The sequence below is a fragment of the Poecilia reticulata genome, chromosome 1, assembly GCF_904066995.2.
Source record: "Poecilia reticulata chromosome 1, P_reticulata-male-v2, whole genome shotgun sequence".
Taxonomy (NCBI): domain Eukaryota; kingdom Metazoa; phylum Chordata; class Actinopteri; order Cyprinodontiformes; family Poeciliidae; genus Poecilia; species Poecilia reticulata.
In genome coordinates this window covers 25,926,716-25,950,508 of record NC_088830.1, presented here as the reverse complement: position 1 = coordinate 25,950,508, position 23,793 = coordinate 25,926,716, and the positions used below count along the sequence as shown (strand labels likewise).

The window sequence follows — 23,793 nt, the reverse complement described above, 5'->3', positions numbered from 1 at the left end:
AGGGCTTGACAATGATAAAAGGTACAGAGGTTTTCATCTTGCATGAGTCGGAAAGCATTTGCACTTGACAATGAACTTATGAGCCTCAGTGTTGTTCTAGGATGAATGTTCTTCCACACTGAGCCAGATTTATGGGTGAAGACTAGCTGTAGTATCAAGGACAGTGCCATGCAACAGACACTGTGGTCTGTGTCTGTAGGATGTTTCGAAGGACTATACACACTGGGCAAGTGTGTATGGTCAATACAAAACTGCCCTCCCCTTTGTGAATGGTAGTGTGACAAACCAAAAGTACCTGAATAACCTCATTAGTCCAGTCACTGTATCTCTCCACGACCGAAACATACTGGATTTGATTCGTATGGATGATAGTGCATAAACTCAATGTAGGAGACAATAAAGACTAATAGAGGGTTGACTGTTAAACAATTAAAGATGTACCTATAATATTCAAAATCCAATCAGTCTTACGAATCTTATTTATTTCAGTCTCAGATCTATCAAGATCAATCTGAAAGGTAAATTCTCTTTTTGAGTGAGCCATTTCATAAATGTTAGAAATTAGATATAACTCAATATTTCAATTTAAATTATTACATTTGAGATATTTACTGATTGAGTGAAAAGACGTAGCATTTGGTAATCACCCTAATGTATTCTTTTATGACAGTGAATTTCTCTAATTCGTTGTTCATTATTTGCAGATTCATTTATTTGCATATTTATTCTGAAGAACATAACCTCAATTATTTGCAGAAAATACCCTTATTTATTCCAGAGAAAATGCAGCTTTGGAAGATGAAATACTGAGGCTCAATGCTACTTGATGAGCTATTGGCAAGCATTTGCAAAGCAGCCAATCAGCAAGTGCCATTAATTTCCCTTGGCACCAATTGGCTGTATTCTGAAGAGGGGAGATAAGGAGGACTTTGGACATTAGATTCTGTCTTCCTATTCTTTACTTTGTAGCTTAGCTGAACATTACTAGCATAGTTGAACAGTTTGTTGAAGTATTTTAACTAGAAGTTTAAGTATTAAGTTTAAACATTGTTTTAGAGAGAAGTGGTTTATTATGTGAATGTGTGTGGTAATGTGTGTGGATCTTCCCATCTATTCTATAATACCTCACCAACCAGACAGGTATTCATAAAGCAATAACTGACAGAGTGTTTGGCTATAAATTCCTTATTGTCAGGTGGTTCCTCTTATTTGTTAATTTGGATTAAAATAAAGAGTTATTCATAACACACAATATTGGTTTTGGGTCTGTCAGAATGATCAAGAAGGATGCTTGATCATTCATATTCACATTATGATGAACCACTCGTACTTCCAAAATTCAGCATTGTGCTTCTTTCCTCTGTCGCAGGTAAAACTTTATTACACAAAGGAGTTCAAATATGTTAAAATAAAAAGTTTACAAAATAAAGAGTTGGTGCTCTTGAACCATTATAACTTAATTTTATTGATATGTAATTCTTCAAACAATCAAACCTTGTTTAAAGTTAACAGCGAGTGAAAGAAATTCATTCAATTTTAGCAAATAGTATTGCACCATGTCCCAATATCCCAACCAAATAAAATATCAAAGAAAAACAACATTTCTCTTCTTCAGTTAAATCATAAACATGAAACAAAGATAAACAAATACACCCACATGAGACCTTTCAGTAAACAAATGCAACTCGGCAGCAATTATTTTGTTCTGGCAAAAGACTTGGAGTTTTTCCTTTCAAAATATATCTTGTAAATACAATGAACTCTCCATGCACTTTTGGTATTTGACAGCAACATTTTTCTGTAATATGTTTCAGATCAGAAAACTTCAAACATTTCTAGAAACGTGCATATTTTGAAGAGTTGGAAGAGGCGAGTAGCATAGGTAAGCCAGTTGCTGGGTCTTTCTTACAACGATCCAGTGCTTGTTTGTAGTTGATCTTCTCATTTGTTATAGGGTCCACAATATCTTTGATATAGGCCGTCTCGGTTTGGATGTTCCTTGCAATAGAATTGTCAATCATTTTGGATCCAAGGGCATCTATGAGGGTGACTCTACGACCAGTGGCAGGATCTACCAGCCCCCCAGTCAGGTGTTGTGCCTCCATGTGACGAATAGCTGAATCTTTTGGCATCCAGCCTTTCTGAACAGCTTCTCCCACAGACAAACGCTCTTTGGTCATGGGGTCTTCAACTCCAGTGAAAGCTTTCTCTGCATTAAGCAGCCGTTGGACTTGGCTGTCCTCGATAAGGCCTCTTTGTGCCGCCTTGCTAACTTTGTATCTTTCTTTGTTGCTGATGTCAGTGATGCCACCTGTTGCTGCTTGAGCCTCCAGCAGTCTTTGGGCAGTGGTAGGGTCGATCAGTGTGCGCAAGGTGGCATTGCGGATTGTAAAGCAGGTGCCTGTATATGTATCCATTATTCCAGCAATTGGCTGTGTTTCGGTAGCAGTGGTAAGGTCTAACGAAGGAGATTTTGCAGATGAATTTGGTGTTTGGGTGACTGAGGTGAGTTTGGGTTGGTTGTTTTTGTCACCTGCAACAAGGAGGGCAAATTCCGAGATAGGGAGTTTGCCTTGTTTGTATTGTTGCAGATCATATTCTGATAGCCTTCCTTCCTTGATAGCATCTTTGATAGAGTACTGCTTCCCACTCTTGCGATCCAGCAGCACAGATGTTTCTCCATCGGGGCCCTTAGAGGTCACCTCTTCCCAGTCACATTCCAGCTCCTGCAGATGAACATACTGCTGGCGATCAATGAGGCCCCCAAGGTAAGCATTATAAGGAGACATGTCTTTACCAGTTTCTGGATCCAAAATGGTGATTTTGGTTGAGACATTGGTTTCTTTGGTTCTTGTCTCTGCCTGTTCCTCTTTCTGCAGGTAGATCAGAATCTCACGAATTGTGCTGTCTCGTTCATGAATCTTATCTTTCTCGTCCAAGATCTGCCTTTCCAGTCGCTGGACATCTGACTCCATCTTAATGCTCTTCTGCCTGTTCATCTGTGTTCTTTCAGTCATCAGTCGAGTCTGTTGCTGGAAAGAAAGACTTGTGTCGTGTTTCTTTGCTTCAAGAGTTCTGAGTTCTCGGGTGAGGTTGTCATTTTCCCTTACTAGAGCATCTTTGCTCATGTTAAAACTTGTCACTTCTCTTGAATTGTTAGATTTGGTGCTCATTAAGAAATTGATTTTGTCATTGAGACGCCTGATTTCATCCTCCAAGTCTTGTCTGGCAAATCTGTTCTGAGACACCTGCTCCCTCAGACGATCCCTCTCAGCTTCAACAGCCTGATCTTTCTCCACGCGAACAACCTCCTTATACACCGTCTTTTCACCTGACTTCTCTTTCTGCAGAATCTCGAGCTTTATAGTGAGATTACGAATGTCCCTCTGAATACGTAGGATGTCATGGGTTTCCTTGTCCATGTCAGAGCGTAAACCACTTGTCATCCTTTCCAGTTTTGGATCTCTTTCAACCTTCAGCACTTCCTCTACTACTATGCTCTCCTCAACAGGAGGCGGGGCATTTTCCAGTTGTGTGATGCGTAGTCGGATCTCTCTAAGTTCAGATTCAGCTTGGATCCTTTTTTGGTGCTCATCACTCTCTCTGATGATCCGCTCCTTGTCTTCCAACTTCGTTCTTAGTTGCTGTAACTCCAGATCTATCTGACGTCGTCTTGTTACTTGTTCATCCAGGTTTCTGCTCAGCCTGTCATGCTCCATTGATAGCCTTGGATCCTTTTGAAGTCGTACAACCTCCTGCACAACAACTTTCTCTTCAGGTTTCTGTCTCTCCAAAAGGAGGAATTTGTTTTGAAGGTCAAAAACCATCTCATCAATGCTTCGCCTTAGCTGTGCTTCATCCCGCACTTTTTTTCGCAGGCGTTCAGCTTCCTTCTCCAGCAGTGGATCAGGTTCATACTTTATTAATTCTCTGTTGACCAGTTGGGTCTCTATCTTGGACTTTTCTGCCTTCCATTCATCTCTTTCTTTTCGCAGCTGTCTAACCTGGTCTTCAAGAGAAGTACACTGGCTGTCTAATCGGTTCACCTGATCATTTAACCTCTGGATCTCTCGCTCGTTTTCCGGGCTTCTTTCTTCTTTCACCACCTCTTGGGTAACCTCTTTGAATTCTACTTTGGGTTTCTCTGACCGAAGGGCATTCAGATCAGTGTTGACCTGCCTGATCTCCTTTTCCAGATCGGTACGTTGTTTATTCGAATCCTGTATTTCTTTGCGGAGGCGTACAATTTCGACCTCTGTATTCGGGTCAATCCGGTATATCTCATTTACAATTTCTTTTATCTCAATTCTTGGCTTCCAGTCTTGAACTTCTCTGTAACGCTTGTGTAGCCCAATCACCTCTTGGGACAAAGAGCTATTTCCAACTCTCTCCTCCTCCACAACTGTTCGCAGCTTAGCTGACTCTGTAATGAGGTCAGGGTCTTCCTCAATCTTTTTAACCTCCTTAACAATGACTTTAGGCTGAATGTTGGGGATCATTCTTTCCAGCGCATTGATTTGACTTCTTGTTTGGAAGATTTCATCATTGAGGAGCTTGCACTTGTTGTTCTCATCAAAAATGTCAGTCTCAAATATTTTTAATTCTTTCAACATCTGTGGATTTTGTTCTACTTTAACCACTTCCTTCTTAACCACTCTCTCCTTGATAGTTGGTCTCTTCTGCTGGAGGATAGAAACTTCTGTCTTCATTTGGATCTGCTCTCCATCTCTTACTCTGATCTCATCTCTCATCCTTGCCATCTCATCTCTTATCTTTGCAGCCTCTACATCCAGCTGTGGGTCTTTTTCAAACTCAGTCACCTCTCTAGTTAGCAGTTTAGGGGTTTTGTTGTTAATGGTTTCCTCCAGGACGGTGATTTTCTTGTTTAAGATCTCAACCTCTGCCTGGACGGTGGTCCGCTTCAGGGCCTCTTGATTGAGAACATTGCTCAGTTCAGCCAGATCAGCTTCCAGTTTAGGATCCCGGTAGTATTGCAGTACTTCTTTCTCCTCAACACGTTCCACTCCTCTGCGGCTCTTAAGTGACATCATTCTGGTTTTGTAGGTTTTTAGCTGTGTCTGAACAACGGTTGTCCTCTCCTTCTCTTCGTCTAGTTCTTTAAACAGACTGTCTAATTCAAAGGCATTTTTTTGCTGGTTTTCAAGCTGCACCTGTTGCTGTGCCACCATTTGAACTTTTTCTTCACTCTGCGATAGAAAAGGCAATTTTTTTATATCTAAACACTTTATGATTTTATTTTCAGCTTAGCTTTAACAAGCAGTTACAGTTTCAAGGGCGTAAATATATTTTTATGACTTTCTTACCTGTGAAATTAAATTCTTTGCCAAGTTCATCTGTTTTTGCCGTTGAATGTTTTCCGATGTTGCTTCGGCATAACGTTTTGTCAGATTTCTTTCCTGTAACAAAAAAGTTTTTAAATAAAAAAACTTTTTTTAATAAAAAAAGAAACCTTTGTGGTAAAACCATACATACCTCTTTGTCGACAGCGTCACAGAGTGTGAGCTTTTGGGTCTTCTTTGGAACGGTTGCGCCAGCTTGTTCAAGTGTACCGTTGTATTTGTCAACATCAGCCTCATATTCCTACAAAGACAAAAAAGGTTAACATTTTAACTTATTAATATCTTGGCATATCAAATTATTAATAACATAAGCACTGTATTTTCTGTTTTGTTCTTACATTGAGTAGAGCCTGCAGGTCTAGAGAGAGGTCAGCCACTCTTTCCATGTCCTCTTCCTTCCGCTTCAGGTCATCCACCACTCGCTACAACATAAATCACAAATTCAGTTAAATTCTATTTATACAGCACCAAGTCACATCACATTGTCCTACTGGCCTGTCTGAAAAGTTGCCTAAAAGATCTCAGAAAGGAACCAATCATGTCCCAATCTAAAGACAATCAAAATGAAAAAAACGGAGTCATTGATCAGTCTGGAAAGGGTTACAAAGCCATTTCTAGGAATTTGGAACAAAAGTGAATCACCATCAGAGCCTTTGTTTAGCAACAAAGAAAACATGGACAGTGGTGAAGGTTCCCAGGAACGGCCATCTTACCACTTCTGGGAGGGGTAAGATGGCCGCTCCCAGGAATTACTGTGAAAATACGTCAGTGACTCAAACAGGAGGTCAGAACAACAATGAAGAAGAGAACAATGATCCAAACCTTAAAGACAAATCCAGCTCTTCTGGCTCAGAGAAAGGAGAATGATTGGAGATGCGGATGTTTAATCACCTTATTTCTCTGATGTGTGTATTAAAACAACTCCACAGAGTTGGAAAAAATTAGACTGTTGTTAGATTTAGGGGGAAATAGTTTTGAACATTGTTTTACCCTTAACAAATGAAATTATCACTTGAAACTGATTTTTTTATTTATTATTATTTATTTTTGGAAAGATAATAAGCGTTGTATTTACTTTCAGATAAATAAACAAAAAGAAAGCGTGACGAGGTAGCTCACTCTGCTCCTGCTACCATTACTACCCTACTTTTGCATGGTTCACATCTTGCCTCACCTTTTGGGAGCTCTGCTTGGCAGTGAGCTGGGACAGATCATCGCCGGAGTTTGTCTGATTTGTCGGCAGGTTGTCCAGGAAGGAGTTGAGGGATTGGCATGTGTTCTGGAAGTCCTTGTGCTTAGCTGAAGCTTCTTGTAGCACATTTTCCCTAAGAAAACACCCACAAGTGTAAGTTGTGTTAACTTGTGCAGAGTCTTTTTGTCATCTCAGGCTGTATGTTTATACACTGCTCAAAAAAATAAAGGGAACACTTAAACAACACAATATAACTCCAAGTAAATCAAACTTCTGTGAAATCAAACTGTCCACTTAGGAAGCAACACTGATTGACAACGGGGACCCTCGTCGGGTCAATTAGTGTTGCTTCCTAAGTGAACAGTTTGATTTCACAGAAGTTTGATTTACTTGGAGTAATATTGTGTTGTTTAAGTGTTCCCTTTATTTTTTTGAGCAGTATGTTAAAGTAACTACCGTACCTTTCCTTCAGCTGGTTGGCGACATTTGTGTAGCGACTCTGCAGCTGTTTGACGTCGTTCCTCTGGCGCAGAATGTCAGGGCAGTACTCCTGGTGGTTTTTCTGCAGGGAGCTGCACAACCTCTCAGTCGCCTCCAAATCCTGATTCAGCTTTATCATGTCATCCTGGGCAGCTGCCACAGACCGCCGCTGGCGCTGAGCACAACAAAGATGGCACTCCAGTTAAAATATTTCTCAGGATAAGGATTTGTGCCTGTCAACTCGTGTTTGCGTGATTTTACTCACCTGAATGTCATCAGATCGGGCTTGAATTGCATTTGGTATGTCAGGAATTGGACCATCTGCACTCAGGTTTCTCTCGAATCCAGACACAAGGCCGTCGACCTTCTGTATTTGATTCTCCAGGTTGAGAGACGCATTTGCTCTAATAAAATAGAGGAAAGATGGATGAAGTCTAAGGCAACAAATCAGAACATAAACGTGGGAATCAAATGGATTTTGTTACATAAAAACTGTCAAATTTAGCACCACCTAGCACAAATGTAAGTTTTTTAGTTCATGTGATAATCACAGATAAGATTGTTTCAATGCAATTATAATAAAGTAACATTTTTGTGAAGGATCATCATAGTTTTAAATACTGAGTTATACCTTCAATATCCAAAATGACTGATAAATGGCGATAAAGCTGCAGATATAACCTATTTATTAGCACTTATAGCAGTTTGAGTCTCTTCAAACTACTAGCAGATAGCTCTGTGAAACCAGCATGTTCCTTTGGTAACAATAAGAGACTTTGGAGAAATTCAATGTTGTTAGCTTTTGTTAGCTAGCATCACAACCACTCTCACCTCTTGTGGGGCATCATTCCCATATTCTACATATTCCAACTTGCTTGTCTTACAAATAATTTTGAACTTTATATCAAATATCATTTCTCAATTGTAACGTTATTGGTCATAAGTTCACTAATAGCTATCTTATCATAGCTAATATTAGCTTAAAAACAAATTGGTTATTTATATCTGTGTGTGGATTAATAAGGGTTTAGGTTACTAAGATTTAAGTAGTGTAAATCACTGAAAAATAAAATGTTACCATCTAATTTCTTGTTCCAACAGTTTTAATGAAAATAATTACAGAAATGACAGTTTCTAAACTCTAAGCAACAGGATGAAACCTGAACCCAGCATGGCGGTGTGATCTCCTCCATCAATTTAGATCTTCTCTTAACTTTTTTTATTCTATTTCTGTGGATATGAATCACATCTGCTTGTCTTATGAGGTGTTTGTTTTTGAATTGCTGCTGCATAAATAAGCTAAATTGGATTTATTGAATTTGCCTTTTGTGCGAGTGTTTCCTTGTCTTTATAAAAGACTTACTTCTTATTGTAGAGATCCGCCAGGCTGGCCAGCTTGTCGTACTTGTCATTGGCGGCGCTGAGTTTCTGCGGGAGTCCAGAAGACGTGCCGTTGGGATCTTTGGACAGCAAAGGCTGCAGGTTGGCCTGGGCTGTCTGTTTCTGCTGCTCCAGAGCGTTCAGCGTCTTGGCAGCTTGCTGTAGAGAGCAGTTAGTTTGACATAAATTAATGACATATCACATATCAGATCATCTCATCTATAAAAATTTAAATTCTACAAACACTTTACAAAGAAAACTGATGTAGATCATTGGGTGTAAATGCACGCCGTCATGATCTGCAGGTGTTTGGAGCTGTAGCTTAATCTGTGTTTTTGGTTTTCATAATTTTTTTTATATTTACAAAATTTGGTCTGAGTTGATTCCTCTTTGTGTTTACTTCTTGGATTATTAATATGAGTTAATTCCTGTTTCTTAATGTTTACTTTTTAAGTTAGTTTCAGAGTTTTCTCCTTTTCGCTCACCGTTTTTTTTATTTCTCCCTTCATCTGTCTGCCAGTATGCTTCCCGTTGCAGCTGTTTTAAATCTCCTCTTTTCATCTGCCTTCCCTCTTCCTCCTGCTGCAACTACTCACCTCTGATTAGCTCTTCAGGTTTATTTGCATATTCTCCAGTTTAGTTAGTGGCAGCCATGCACTTAAATTAATTTGTCACTTCTACCTCTCTCTTCTCGTTTTCTTTTAACTCACTGCTGGATTCTCCTGGTGTCTCCACCATGTTCCCAAGTGGTTCTACTCCAATAATTTCCCAATTCTGGGTTGAATAAAGTACATCTTATCTTATTTTTTATCATGCATTGTATACCTCCATTCAATATTTCTTTAACAAAATCCTTTAAACATTACATGAATCTATATCATTTTCTATTTGACTCTATTTTAAGTGTTACAATCAATAAAAACATACAATTATAATAGTGTGAATTATGATTTTTTTCTCCTTGCTTTTATTTTAAACCTCCAAAAATGAAAAGAGAAACCATTGAGTGAAAGCTCTACTGAAACCAGTGACCAGGACTTCATTCCCACTGAAACCATTGGTGTTTGTGTCGACTCACCTCCTGCTCTCTCAGCTTCTTGGCCAGATCTCCGGTTGGGTCGGTGCAGCTCACCGGGGTTCGCAGGCGGCTCAGCAGGCCCTGCTCCGTGTCGGCCAGGCCGGAGTCCAGCTGGTTCAGCTGCTGAGCCACAGCTGCCAGTTTGGGGTCTTTAGGAGCTGAAGAAAGTGGAACTGAGTGAAGAAACAGTAAAATTATCCTCTGATCGATCTGATTTTATTGGAAACTGAGGCGTTTTTCACAGATTAAACATCTGAGTCATGATGGTAAGAAGTGAAAGACAAACACCTGACTGTAGAGCCTGAGAGATTTCTGGTTTATTATTCTTCAGGGACGCTGCCAGAGCTGCTCTCCTTCTCTTGGTTTCTTCAAGCTCGTTGCCCAAACTGATGAGGCAAGAGCAAAGTGGAGAGGATGAGTGTCATATTTACCCTTTCACTCTCTTGTGACTTATTGCTGAACAAGATAGGATAGATCTATGTGCTACACAAACATGCTCATTAAATTTTTTGCACACAATCATTCTTGGATGATGAGATTTTAGTCTGCTCAGTTCTGGCTGTCACTTTAAATCCTAATAAGCTGCTGCTGTCCACATCCCTAATTCAACTCTTACATGTGAAAATGGCTGCAAATAGATGTACAACTGTGCATCTTTGAAAAGGAGAAGTGGAACCTTCCGCACAACCAACAAGAATGCATCAAGTGGTTTCTGAATGGCAAGTCAACAACAAAACACTTCTCTTTTCCAGAAGCCATTGTACAGCGCATACAGCGATAAAACCAGTTGGCCAAACTTGCTGGAGCTACGCTTGGGTTGCTAGGTAACAGTGCAGTGCCCATTGAATGTGACTCAACATTCATAAGGTTTTTGAAACAGCTCGTTTTCCAGACGCCAAGAACCATCAACCTATCGCCACAAAATGGATGGTTGGTTTTTACAAGCAGTTGAAACCCAAATGGAAGCATAAAAACATTCAAAAAGTGAATTTTGCCAAGCAGATCCCTTTAAATACAGCGCAGCTTTCCATTACTTACAGGTCAACAGTATAAATGGCATCTGGGTTGGGAGGTGGGATTGTGAAGCAAACTCCAGGGAAGGTTTTAGTTGCTCCATCAGAAGAAATAACTTTCCAGTTGTTGTTGTCGGAGAAGGATTTCAGGGTGAATTTTTCCTGTCTTGAAATAGAGCCCTACACAGCGATAATAATAGAAACGCACTGTAAAACACAGCTCATGAATTGTAAAATGTTTCTAATCCACTGTTTAGAAACTACTGAGGTATTTGACGGCGGTCAGGGCTGCACCTCGTCAGTCTCCCAGTCGCACAGGGACTCCACTGTGATGGGTTTGTTGGTGGGAGTGCGGCGCAGCTTCAGAGGAGGAACAGTTGTACTTTTTCGCCTCAGGTCGGCCAGCTGCTGCTCCGCGGTGTGGACAGTATTTTCCTCCACCTGCAGAAAAACAAAGCCACATGAAAATCCAGAGGAAGAATGTCCTAACCCGATCTTAATCTGTCACGTCTGAGGTGGTCCTGCCATATGGCAGCAAGCTTGTAAGACAGATGTACGTCATTTATTGGTGTTCATTTTAAAGCCTAATGCCAGCCTTCTCTTTGAGTGCCTTCGCATTCTTTCCCATCACAAAATGCATTGTTCATTTTAGCTCAAATTTCTAATAAAGACATCTCTACTGGTGATAGAAAAGCCAAAGGATGTGCATCCCTGTTTGTGTAATAATTTAGGATTCTCAGGCTTCCAGGATGGGGCTGAAACGGTTAATCGGATGAATCGATTATTAAAATAGTTGTCAACTCATTTAGTAATTGATTAATCATTAACTGGAGTATACAAGCTAAGAAAATAGATGATTTCTGGAAGAACACCACACTCAGAGAAGCAAGTAAGTCAAAACTGTATGAAAAAATAAATACATTTTGCATTTAAGATTTAAAAAACCGGGCTGCACAGTGGCACAGTTGGTAGAGCTGTTGCCTTGCAGCAAGAAGGTTATGGGTTCGATTCCTGGCCCTGGTCTTTCTGCATGGAGTTTGCATGTTCTCCCTGTGCATGGTGGGTTTTCTCCGGGTACTCCGGTTTCCTCCCACAGTCCAAAAACATGACTGTCAGGTTAATTGGTCTGTATAAATTGTCCCTAGGAGTGAGTGTGTGTGTGCATGGTTGTGTGTCTCTGTGTTGCCCTGCGACAGACTGGCGACCTGTCCAGGGTGACCCCACCTCTCGCCCGGAATGTTAGCTGGAGACGGGCACCAGCAACCCTCCCGACCCCACTGAGGGACAAGGGTGTAAAGAAAATGGATGGATGGATTTAAAAAACCCTTCTTGGTGCGTAAATATGTTCTACCCAAAACTGCTCAAATGGCATAACTTTAGCTTCATCCAATTCACATTCTGTAAAGAAGATCTCTTTTCTTTCTGTCAAGTTATTAATTGGTTGATTAAAAAAAACAAACAGATCAGTCTTACACTTTATTTATGCTAAGTCAAAGCTGAAGTTTTGACGTTAGATGTAATTTTTAGCTGCAGGTGCATCCTTTGCTAGAAATGTAAAAAAACATACACTAAAGGAACGCTAAGTTGCTTTTTAGGTAATAAATGAATGAATGCATTTTAGGTAATATGTGTTTATCTTCAAAAAACAAGAGAAGTCCAGTTGCCTTTTATTTGGACGCCTTTTATTACCACAAACACTAATGTAACTAATATGAGTTCCACTGGCCGATTATTTCACTTAGAACAAAATATATTTCTCATGATATTAGTAAAGTAATCTGTCAGTGGAACTGGTACTTTTCCCCGTCAATATTAAATTGTTGACTTAAAACAAGCTTCTATATCTGGATGAAAAGTTACTTGTGAGTTAGTTTTGTCCCGTTTTAAGATTTCTGCACCAGAAACCAAACAAGAACAGTTGGTAAGGCTTTGTGCTTTTGCAGTGGTTAGGAAGTAAATGAATGCACAGCAGTATAAAGTATTCGCACAAGTAAATTCACAATGACAAAGACAATTCCTTTTCATATTTGACGTCAATGTTGGTGGCAGGTTTGCGGGACAAAGTATAACAAGCAAATCCAAAACCACTGCAGTCAAACCTCTTTCTTTTCTCATTGTCTCACCTGAAGCTGCAGCAGCGACTCGATGTTGCTCTTCGTCTTTAGAGACTCTGGACTCATGGTGCTGCTGAGTTGACTCAGCGTCTCTGACAGCTTCTGAGTGTCATTTTGGTACTGGAAAATGGACACTCACTTGTTATCATTTATAAAAACATGCTGGACAATTAGAACATCTGTCCACGTACACACTGTAAAACATTTGAGCCACATTTAGTTGTGTCTATTGTCTTCTATTCTTTTAAGTCAAATCAATTACCGAGTTTTAGATTTTGGACCTAAATGTGAGTTTGTGAAAACTTAGTAAATTGTGTTAAACTTTTATTAATTTTGTCAAACTTTCAAGAGTTGAATAAACTAGAGTTTTTAGCAAAAGCATCTAAAAAAACTGAAAGAAGAAAAAGACAGGAGTGGGAGCTATTTCCCAGAATGCTTAGCGGCATGTTTCTGTAAATGTTATTTTAAAGCTTGAGGATAAAGTCCTGTTCACACTAAATGTTTCTGAGCTGAATTCATTGTGACGTTTAATAAAATTCATTATCAGATCAGAAATTTTGTTCATGCAATTTGAAATGAATTTAAATTATTCTAAAGTAAAATAAGTAGATATTTTAACCTGATATTGTGAGTAAAATAATAGAGAAATGTGGCTCTTTATCTAGGTGAGGGCAGTTTCTTTTATTGCATATTGTGAAATAATTATTTGGTTTAAATTGCAGCATTAAGTTATAACTCACAATTCAAGATTAATGAAGTTAAAAAACAATGTTTAGACAACTTGTCTCTTGTTGTTAAATCACCTTCAGGAACTTTAATTTCTGAGTTAAAACCAATAAAATTTTCTTGTCAACTTAAATTGCATTTTCCAGGCAGCAGGTGGGCTTTCATTTTCAAGTTAAACCAACTTCAAATGTTTTACAGTGTAGCATGCCCTCCAATATTGTGCTTTTACAAACTTTACCTACCTTATTGAATTTTTGCATATTTTGCAGATGTTCTTCTTGACATATGCAAAGATTCAGGAACTTCTGCCACTCGTTTTTCACAGCTCTGCTTTGGACCTTAAAGTAAAGAATGTATTTGTATTTAATTTTCAGTCAACTTAAAAGGTTTAATTTAGATGGAATCTTTGGTTTCAGTACCTCTATTAGGTGGCTGGCTGGGTGTTTCAGGGAAATGTACGTTTCACCCTCATCCTCGAGTCTGTTCACTTTGCCCTCGTGATCCAAAAGCTCTTTGTTCTTGAAGTTCTGATTGAAAGAATATTACAAGTTGTTCTCAACATGCAATGCCTTGAAATTAGGATGGTTGTTTGATTTATATGCTACCAAATTAGGCAGCCAGGTACAGGGGCACTGGAAAAATAATAAAACAGTTCTGACTTTAATCTCAGAATTCTGAGAAAAAAAGTCAGAATTCTGACTTTAATCTCAAAAATAATAATTCTGACTTTAATCTCAGAATTCTGAGGTTAAAGTCAGAATTTCTTTTCCCCAGTGGCCCTAATCCTCTTCCGTAGCCAGGAATTTACACAACAAGCAAAAGTCTAACATTTCTACAAGTTTCTGTGCAGATCAGCAGCAGACAGATTATTGACCCTTTGCAACTATGTCACTAAATAATTTGAGGCACCATGGGACGTCGGAAGTGAGGGACGGGAGCGACTAAAACTGTTTTCCAAAGTTGTTGTTTTTTTCCAGTTCATTCATGGCTTCCACTTGTTCGAGTCGAGATAATTAGACTGTGAATGTAACACACCTGGTTGGGGCTCATAGACGGAGGTATTTACAAAAGAGCAGCATTAAAAATGCACAAAAGACAAGATGCTAACCTTTTTTTTCCGTACAATGCTAGGCTACATGACGGTGGGGCACTGTTTCCATGGTTACTAACGGTTAGACGCGCACCTTCTCCATAATGCGATATTTAATATATTTCTTTACTTATAAAGTATATGAACATTAATCTTCTTATGTTGTATAAAGTCTTCGCTGCAAATCCGTGATTACACCGAGGGCTGACAGTCATCATTAGTAACAGCTGCCTGCCAGTCGTTATGATTAACGGCTGCTATCCGTCGCCGCTGTATCTTTCCTCATTAAGAGTTAGAAAATAAAATGACAAGTTTGGTTTTCATCCTTTTCTGTTTGTACAGCCGATCACGTAGCACCCTATGATGAGCATTTTTAAATTGAAATCAACTAAATAAAAGCAATATTAAGTTACAGACGTCTGTTTTTAGACTAGCTTTAAAGGAGCGTATTGGTTGTTTTGACGTCCGTCATGGCGGCGTGGGCGGAGTTCTGGAGAGCGTGACGTCACGTGCAAAGGGTCAACACATGAGATATTCAAAAACCCATTTTGTTCCCTTTAACTCAGTCCTGACCTCATACTGCAGGCGAACACTAGTAGGATCCGCCATTTGATCGCTCCAGTCCTGCTTCTTGATCTTTTCCTGCTCTTCTCCCAGGAAGCTCATCTCCTTGTTGCAGTCTCTCATGTGTTGGTAGAGGCTGCTCAGATACTGGCTGCGTAACTTGGATTTTTCCTGAAGGAAAACGGCTCCATTTAAACACTCTCCTTTGACTTAAATAAACATTAATCCTAATCTAAACAATACAGCTATAATCTGTTAAGCCGTATACACTGCTCTAAGTTTTAATGTAATGGCTAAAATACCATACCAACTTTATTTATAAAGCACTTTAAAACAACCACAGCTGATACAAAGTGCTGTACATTAAAACACAACATAACAATAAAAAAAACAACAACTCTTGCAGTTTAAAAACAAACATACAATTTAAAACTAGATCCCACTGGAGTTGAAAGCCAAGTAAAATAGATGGGTTTTAAGACAAGCTTTAAAAATAAGGTCAAAACGTTATGCTCGTTTAATTTCAGAACTATCCAACCCAATTCAGTCATAAAAATAACATCAATAAATAAAAATAAAATTAGAAAGCTTCTATAATCTCATTTTTAACCTGAATGTGTTTGGTTTTAAAACAATCAACTCACCAGCATAGTGTAATATTGCCTTTTCAGTGGCGTGAGTTTCTCCTGAAAGACAAGGCAGCAACATGCTGGGTAAACTATCCGTCTCAAAGGTTCAGCAAGACGGAGGAAAACGGAAATGCATCCTGACAGTGTGTTTTGGTGAGCACCTTGCTGCCGGCAGAGCTGACGCAGAGCTGTGAGTTGTAAGCCTCCAGCTCTTTATGCAAGATGTTCTGAGCAGCGATCTGCTTCTCCAGGTCCGCCAGCGTTGGGCCGTACTCCTCTGAGCTCAGCGCTCTCTGATAGAATAAGCAGCACAAGAGCTCAGTTAATAAATGCTTCTTTTAAGCAACACCATTAAACAGAAATGGATGTTTCATTTGATGTTGGAGGAAGTGGCCAGAACTTACTTCCTTCTGGGCGAAAACAGGCTCCCAGTTAATTCTGGTCATCCGAGACACGTCTTCAATTTGCTCATAGAGCTTTACATATTCAGCTGTGACTATTGACCATCGCTTGTGTAGTTCATGAATGCTGGAAGGAAAAACAAGAAAGGTTAAAACAAACCAACAAGCAAAATAGACTGCAAAAACAAAACGTCTTTAGTACTTTTGGTCTGATTTCAAGAGCAAATATCTTAGTAAAATAAAACCAACTTACTAGTGACTTTCAGAAAGAAATGTTCTTAAAAATTTCTTACTAGTTACTAGAAACTTACTAGTGGTCAAAACTCGCTTCTGACCACTAGTAGGTTTTAATTTTCTAGTAACTAGAAAGTTCTTTTAAGACAATAATTCCACTTGCAAATTATTTTATAACAGGGAAAATGTTTTATTTTAAGTGGAACTAGCACCTTTTAATCAATATTTAAGAATTATATAGAAATATAGGAATTATACTTAAAACAAGCTGCTATCTCTTGCTGACAAATTACTGTAGTTTCATGTTGTCTTATTTAAAGTGCACTAAAATATTTGCACTGGAAATTAGACCAATAATACTTAGACCAGTAATACTTTGTATTTTTGCAGTAAACTGATTTCTGTCTTCTTATCAAACTGAATTTTCTTTGTTTTTGTCTCATGCACTCACTCGTTCTCAACATCTGCAACGGCAGGGTAGTTGATTTCCCTGAGACTGCCAATGTCCAGGAAGAGTTTCTCCAGCAGGCCCTCTGCAATGCCCAATATATGATTGATCTCAGCCTTGTGCTCAAATTCTTTCTCTTTCTTGTCATTTTCAATATCCTGGTGAGTAAAAATAATAATAAAAAAATCGGAAACAGCTTGTGAAAGATGAAAAGTTCTATTTGCACAGCTTTATGTTGAAGCAGGTTTCCCTTCTCACCACTTTCAGCAGTTTTTCAGCCTTGAGGATGCATTGCACCACTTCGTCAGAATCCTTCTGCATCTTGCCAACCAGTAAATTTGCACTGGTGGACTGAGACCTGCAGACAAAAAGAGTCCAGTTAAACTACAAACACTCAAAATACACCAACAGTCACTGATTAAACAGTATCTTATAAATATGCTACATATTTTCGTCTTGTTTGTTCCTGTCTTTGCAATGTAACATAAAGAACATTCAATGAACAGCATCATTTTATAAAGAAAATAATTGTGAATTGTTATGATTAAGGATGATTTTTGTCTGAAAGCATTTGTTATAAATAACTTTTTAAAAAAATCATAAAACATCCTACAAGACCATGTAATTAAATCTTTACTCAGATCAGTCACCCAAACTCAGACTGAAAATATTTCAAAGTTTCATGAATGTTTTTGCTCAGACTATGAATATTTTGGATAATTGATCACTTACAGTCTGAACTAAATTAGTTTATAAAAAGAAAAGACAAATCAGTGTTGTGCATGAAAAGATAAAATTGTAAAACATATTGGTAATGACCAACTAACATTAAGAGTAACTTGAATTCCAACTTTCTTAAAAATTGACTGAATAGATAGTACATTTCATAAAAACTTCAACAATGTTTACAGAAATGCAGAGGGAAAATTAAATGGTGAGCAGAATCTGCTGGTTTTTAACTTGATTTGTACTAACCAGCTAAATATGCTAGCAGGTCATTTTACAGCCCTGTTTGGAGTAGATGCTATAACTGAGCGAGGAAGACTACATCATATATCAGTAAAAAATGTTAATGACGTCAGAGAAAGAACAGAGGTGTGAAAAACTCATTAAAATGAGATTGTATGCTGTTTATTAAGGCGGAGAAAGCAACATTTTAAACTGATAACAGGAAGGCTAAACAGAGAACAGCTTGTTTGATTCTTTTGCGCTTTTAACTTACATCTATTATGGAATATCCTCAATTTGGAAATATTTTCAGCCCTTTGGAAATCTCATAATTAAGGTCTAATTTACAGGAACTGCTGTTAGTGAAGCTAACTAGGCTAATGGCTAATTTATGTTAGTTAAGACAATTAAAATTGTGAACTTAGTAAAAAACTTAGCCTTTTTAACAGCAAACTCACTGAAACAATCTGTTGCAACACGCAATAAATCAATTAATCGCATAATAAATTTTAAAAAGCTAAATAATTCCCATGTGTATAATTTATTGTTTTTCTCTTTCTACCAAAAATTGGATGTAAAAAGTTTTCAGTCTGGTGTTTTAGTCTCAAGTTTATTTTTTGAGGACACTTTTGTTTACAGAGAATTTCATAACTCCTTTTATTTGTTGTTTTAATTGTTTATTTTGTATATTTAAAATGTCTGCAGTGTTAAATGTTCATTCGAATTTAAAGCTTATTGATTTTTTGAGAACATATTCGTGGATCATTATCTGAAATTTGCCCTAAAACAACAATATTATTATTATTCACAACTTCTGGGATACTTTGTTTAAAATAATGGATGAATCTCCAAGAACGTTACTTTTCTCTGATTTATCGGAGGACATACGCAGCTCAAAAACGTTCAAAATGTGAAAAATTCAGATTCAAACAGTAGAAAAATTACAATATTCCATAAAACTTGAAGAAGGACGAGTTTAAATATTTATTTGTCACAGTTCTGTGGTTAACAGTGGGCAATTATTCACCTGAAAATTAATATGAAATGTTGCAAAATATCAACGGAACACGGCTCCCTAACGTAACCACGGCAACAGAAACCACAGCAACCGGTTTCAGAAAGAAGAAAAACTAGTTTCTTCCGTTTCGAGGTTAATTCCTGCCGTTTCTTCCGGTTCAGGAGCGAGGAGCTGCTGCCTTTCTGTCCCCGCTCCCTCTGCGGGCCGGTACCGGTCCCGCTCACTCAGCAGGAAAAGCCGGTATGAGAACAATGTCGGTGCTCTCCCGGACCGAGCCGATTTTCTCATGATTTCAGCACGACAACGTAAGAAGAATGTGTTTGTGGTTTTCACAGTTTGGAAGAAATGCTAGATAACGAAATGTAGTTTTTTTTTAAATGTTACAAATCTGCTCTTAATTTTACCTTAGTTTGAATCTGCATTCTTCTGTTTACCTTCAACCTAATTTTCCCCATTGTGGGACGACACAGAATAACAGTGACAAAACATAAATATATATGATAATTTATTCTAAACAGTGACAAAGCATAAATATATATGATATTTTATTCTAAACAGTGACAAAGCATAAAAGTCAGATCTTACTCTTGTTCTTATGAGAGGCATCTGACAGATTATGTAAACCAAATTTTCATTTCTATCTTAGCTTTTGACTGAAATGCTTTCACTCCTTTGTGTTTTTGCTTGAGTTTTATTAAAAATGTTCTTTTTCGCTATGCGGCTTCATGTTCAAGGACACAGTCCGTATAATAAATGATGTGGAACAAAAAAATAAAATTAGTAAAAAAAACTTAGATGCATGGAGCCAATAAATAAATAAATAAATAAATAGAAGTATTTAGTGTAATTTTATAAAAGTGTATCTTTAAGGAGGCGCAGCTGTTTGGCTGCATGGTGGATGAGGAACAGAGTTACAGTTCACACCCTCAGACATCGCTGCAGAAACACAGTCCACCTCAAGGTTCTTCCTGTTTTCACACAGCGTGTGTTTTCCTCAAATAAGGGTGAAAATTTTGTCTTTTTCAGGATCCCCCATGATTTTAGTGCAAAGAGTTTAAATTTAAAACAGTACTGATTACAGTGAGGCCTCTGTTAAGCTGCTTACACATAATTTTCCATGTTGCCATGTTTGTTAGTGTAGAGAAAAATGTGTTTTGTGTTTTTACATGTGCATAAGTTATCATTGTGTGTCCCTTTTGACACGCCCCTATTCCTGCTCTGCTGTTCACTAATTCAACTTTGTTTCATAAAAAACTGCATATTTGAACAAAAATGTTCATTTCCTATCAGGTTTTTTATATATATTTATATTTTAAATGTCTAATTCCTTGTTTTTGTGCACAAACCTGGTGAATGTGTATACTGGGGATCAGATGAGTGTAATTAGGAAGGTTTTTTTAATACTCTCTTTTCTTCTTTTAGACAAATTAATCAGAAAATAAACCATGCCATCTATTTTACTTTTATTTTCAAGCAGCCAGCATGCAGAGGTGAGCATCCAGCTAGCGTAACTTAAGATTCAGTGATATTTTTATGGGGTTGTTGTTGTGTTTTCCAATGGCATCATGTCTTCCTACACACTGCAAAAACATAAAATCTTACCAAGTATTTCTGGTCTAGTTGTAAGGACAAATATCCTAGTACACATAAAATATGACAAAACTAACGTACAAGTAACTTTAGGGCAAGATAAACCAGCTTGTTAAGTATATAGTTCCTTAATATTCATGAAAAAGTACTACTTCCTCTGGAAGATTAATTCAGTTTTAGCATGGGGAAAATGTCTTGTTGTTGAACAAGATGTAAATGATCTACAGTGGTACTAGTACTTTTTAAAAGGAATTATGTACTTAAGACAAGCTACTAGAAAGTTAATTTAGTCTTATTTCAAGTTTACTAAGATATTTGCACTAGAAACTAGACAAAAATACTTGTTAAGATTTGTGGAAGATAAGCAACAGGGTGACGTCCGTGTAAGGAGACAAGCTGTTCTCAGTTGTTTGATTTAAATCCATGATTAATTAAAGATGATTTAAAAAAACATAAGATTTAGTTGTAGCATTTATGAATGGATGTGGGTGGGAAGTTAAAGTGCCTGAAAGTAGGAGAACAAGACGAGCTGCATAACTGAGAAGGGCTGGCCTGCATTTCTTTAGCCGTAGTAGTTGCGAGGTCAGAAAATCTGGTAGAGCAAACACTCCCTGGTTGGGTTTGGCTCACTTTCCCCTCCTCACTCACAAGGGAAGATCCTTCAATGAATCGCTACAAAAAAGTTGGTGTTTTAATTTATTTAATGTCAAAGTGACGCTTGTAGATTGTAGGAATATTTGATTTTGCTAAATCATGTCGTCAGTGGGGACAGTGATGCAACAGAGAGATAAAACACACACACACACGTTTGCGTGGCTATCTTTGTGGGGACTTTCCATTGACTTCCATTCATTTCTACAGCCTAAACCTTACCTTTACCCTTTTCCTAACCCTATCCATCACATACCTAACCCTAACCAAAACTCAATTCACACCATAGCCCTAACTCTAACCCCTGACCCATAAACAAGGTTTCCCCTTGTGGGGACCAGGCTCCGGTCCCCACAAAGAGCAATTGGACCCCACAATGTAGTATGTGTCAGGAAAATCGTCCCCACAAGGTATTACACACACACACGCGCACGCACGCACCCACACACACACACACACACACACACACACACACACACACACACACACACACACGCACACACACACACACACACACACACACACACACACACACACACACACACACACACACACACACACACTGGTGTGTTACCATCACATCTGAGAGCTGATGTCCAGAGACACACTACACTGCAAAAACACAAAATTTTACCAAGTATTTTTGTTTATTTTGAAGTAATTGCACTTAAATTTATTTCATTTTTGTGTTATTTTAACTTTTAAACAACACATGCTAGCCTGTTCTAAGCCATAAATTATTAAGTAATGATGAAAAAGTACTAGTACTAGTTAGCTGATTATTTCACTTGTAACATGAATTAGTGGAACTGGCACTTTTTCATCAATATTGGGGAATTATTTACGTAAAACAAGCTTCTTAAATCATGCAGAAAAGTTACCTGTAAGTTAGTTTTGTCTTATCTTAAGTTTAATAAGATATTTGCATTACAAACTAAACAAAAATACTCTGTAAGATTTTGTGCTTTTCGATTTTGGAGATCGTTACTTTAGTTTGTGTGAAAACATCATTACTGATTGATTAAAGTTTAATCCAACGTTATGATCCTGCTGAAATAACACAGACAGAACTAGAATATGCAAAACACCAATATATGGTTAAACGTCATCAGTGAGAAATACACAGATTTACCTGCTTTTACAGGCACAGAAATATTAACTGTATTATTAAAGGATAATGTTATTTTAATGATAAGGATCGAAGTTTAGTGGTTGAAGAACAATCATAAAATGATAAAGAAGCGATTAATTATGTGACTATAGAAACCACAGCCAACGGCTGGAGAACCAACACCCACTAAGGAGAAAGGAAAGCAGCCCAGCCCTGTTCACATCACAGCAGGTCGAAACCTTTGTGAGGTTGGAAAGCAGAATAAAAATAATAAAATATGAACATTTTGTTTCCATCAGGAAACACGCCTCACACTGTTCACACGGAAAGACAATCAGTGCCAGCCACTCTCCAGAAGCTGCAGGGACATTTACACTTTACTGCTCAGTTTTTCTTTCTCTAATAAATATGTTCAGTGTTTGAATCACAGCTGCTGACGTATTTAAATGTCAGATTAGATACAGAAAGCTTTAAGTAAACGGTTGTTTCGTTTAGCCTTTCTGAGCCCCATCCCACAATAAGCTGCATAAGGACAGAAGATGAAATATACACACATTTCTGTGTTCATCAGTTATTATCCAGAGGAAAAGCTCACCTGTTCATCTTGCTGGTGCTCTTCGTGTCCTTTGACTTAAACATCTTGGACATCTTGGAGGTGGAGAGGAAGCGTCTCCCTCTCAGTCGTACTCCTTCTTCACTGCTGTCTTCCTCACTCTGCGTCTCTCCTCTTCCTCTGGTCCTCCTCAAACAGTCACAGCGGCAGTGTGACACACCAGTCCATATTCGGGGCTCGTCGCCGCTGGCTCCTCCCACGCAGGGTAACAGGTGAGCCGCCGCCCAGGTATCAGCCCTGTGCAGGAGGACCTGACCGACCTGTTCTTCACTCTCCTCCTTCACGTTTCATTTTCTCTGAGGTTCTTCAGTCCAGCAGATCTTAGATAGAAAACAGATCATTAATCCTCTAAGGCCTGATAATATAGATTATTATCAGAAAATTCAGATTTTTCTTTTAAATTAACTCACCTTGCTTTTTAAATGAGTTTGTATCATAATTAATACATCAGACATTCATTGGATCATCATCACCAAAGATATCTGTTTGGTGATAACTATTATATATGTAAATCCGGATTTACATATACATCCATCCATTTTCTTTACACCTTTGTCCCTCAGTGGGGTTGGGAGTGTTGCTGGTGCCGATCTCCAGCTAACGTTCCGGGCAAGAGGCGGGGTCACCCTGGACAGGTTGCCAGTCTGTCGCAGAGCAACACAGAGATACACAATGCACACACACTCACACCTAGGGACAATTTGGAGAGGCCAATTAGCCTGACAGTAATGTTTTTGGACTGTGGGAGGAAACCGGAGTACCCAGAGAAAACCCACGAATGCACAGGGAGAACATGCAAACTCCATGCAGAAAGACCGGGGCCGGAAATCGAACCCAGAACCTTCTTGCTACAAGGCAACAGCTCTACCAACTGCACCACTGTGCAGCCCTGACATATATATCCTGTTACCCTGGATTGAGTAAATATGTTGCATACATATGCAAATATATATATATATATATATATATATATATATATATATATATATATATATATATATATATATATATATAGTAAATATGTTGCATATGTATGCAACATATTTACTCAATCCAGCGTAGTTTTGATAAAAACACCTTACCAAGTCAATAATTGTATCAAAGATGATACATTTGTCATTAAAGGGTTTTAATGTAGGAAAGTTGGATTTTG

At 38.3% G+C, this 23,793-nt stretch overlaps 1 protein-coding gene across 2 annotated transcripts; it reads right to left on the bottom strand.

Annotated features, from left to right (window-relative positions):
• Positions 1-1,441: 1,441 nt before the first annotated feature.
• evpla (envoplakin a) lies at positions 1,442-22,795 on the bottom strand. Of its 2 annotated transcripts, none has more exons than XM_008417662.3 (22): positions 22,623-22,795; positions 16,968-17,067; positions 16,713-16,867; positions 16,031-16,154; positions 15,788-15,919; positions 15,642-15,683; positions 15,007-15,168; positions 13,763-13,870; positions 13,586-13,681; positions 12,627-12,737; positions 10,798-10,944; positions 10,529-10,683; positions 9,779-9,876; positions 9,491-9,663; positions 8,396-8,571; positions 7,298-7,436; positions 7,014-7,207; positions 6,535-6,685; positions 5,699-5,782; positions 5,494-5,601; positions 5,325-5,417; positions 1,442-5,207 (listed from the first exon to the last, which is right to left on the bottom strand). In XM_008417662.3, the coding sequence occupies exons 1-22, from the start codon at positions 22,673-22,675 to the stop codon at positions 1,836-1,838; spliced, it is 5,973 nt and encodes a 1,990-aa protein (XP_008415884.3). In that variant the 5' UTR covers positions 22,676-22,795; the 3' UTR covers positions 1,442-1,835. The 2 variants fall into 2 exon arrangements, with proteins under 2 accessions (XP_008415884.3, XP_081466284.1); XM_081610158.1 differs by having other exon boundaries at positions 9,491-9,648.
• Between the last annotated feature and the right edge of the window lie 998 nt (positions 22,796-23,793).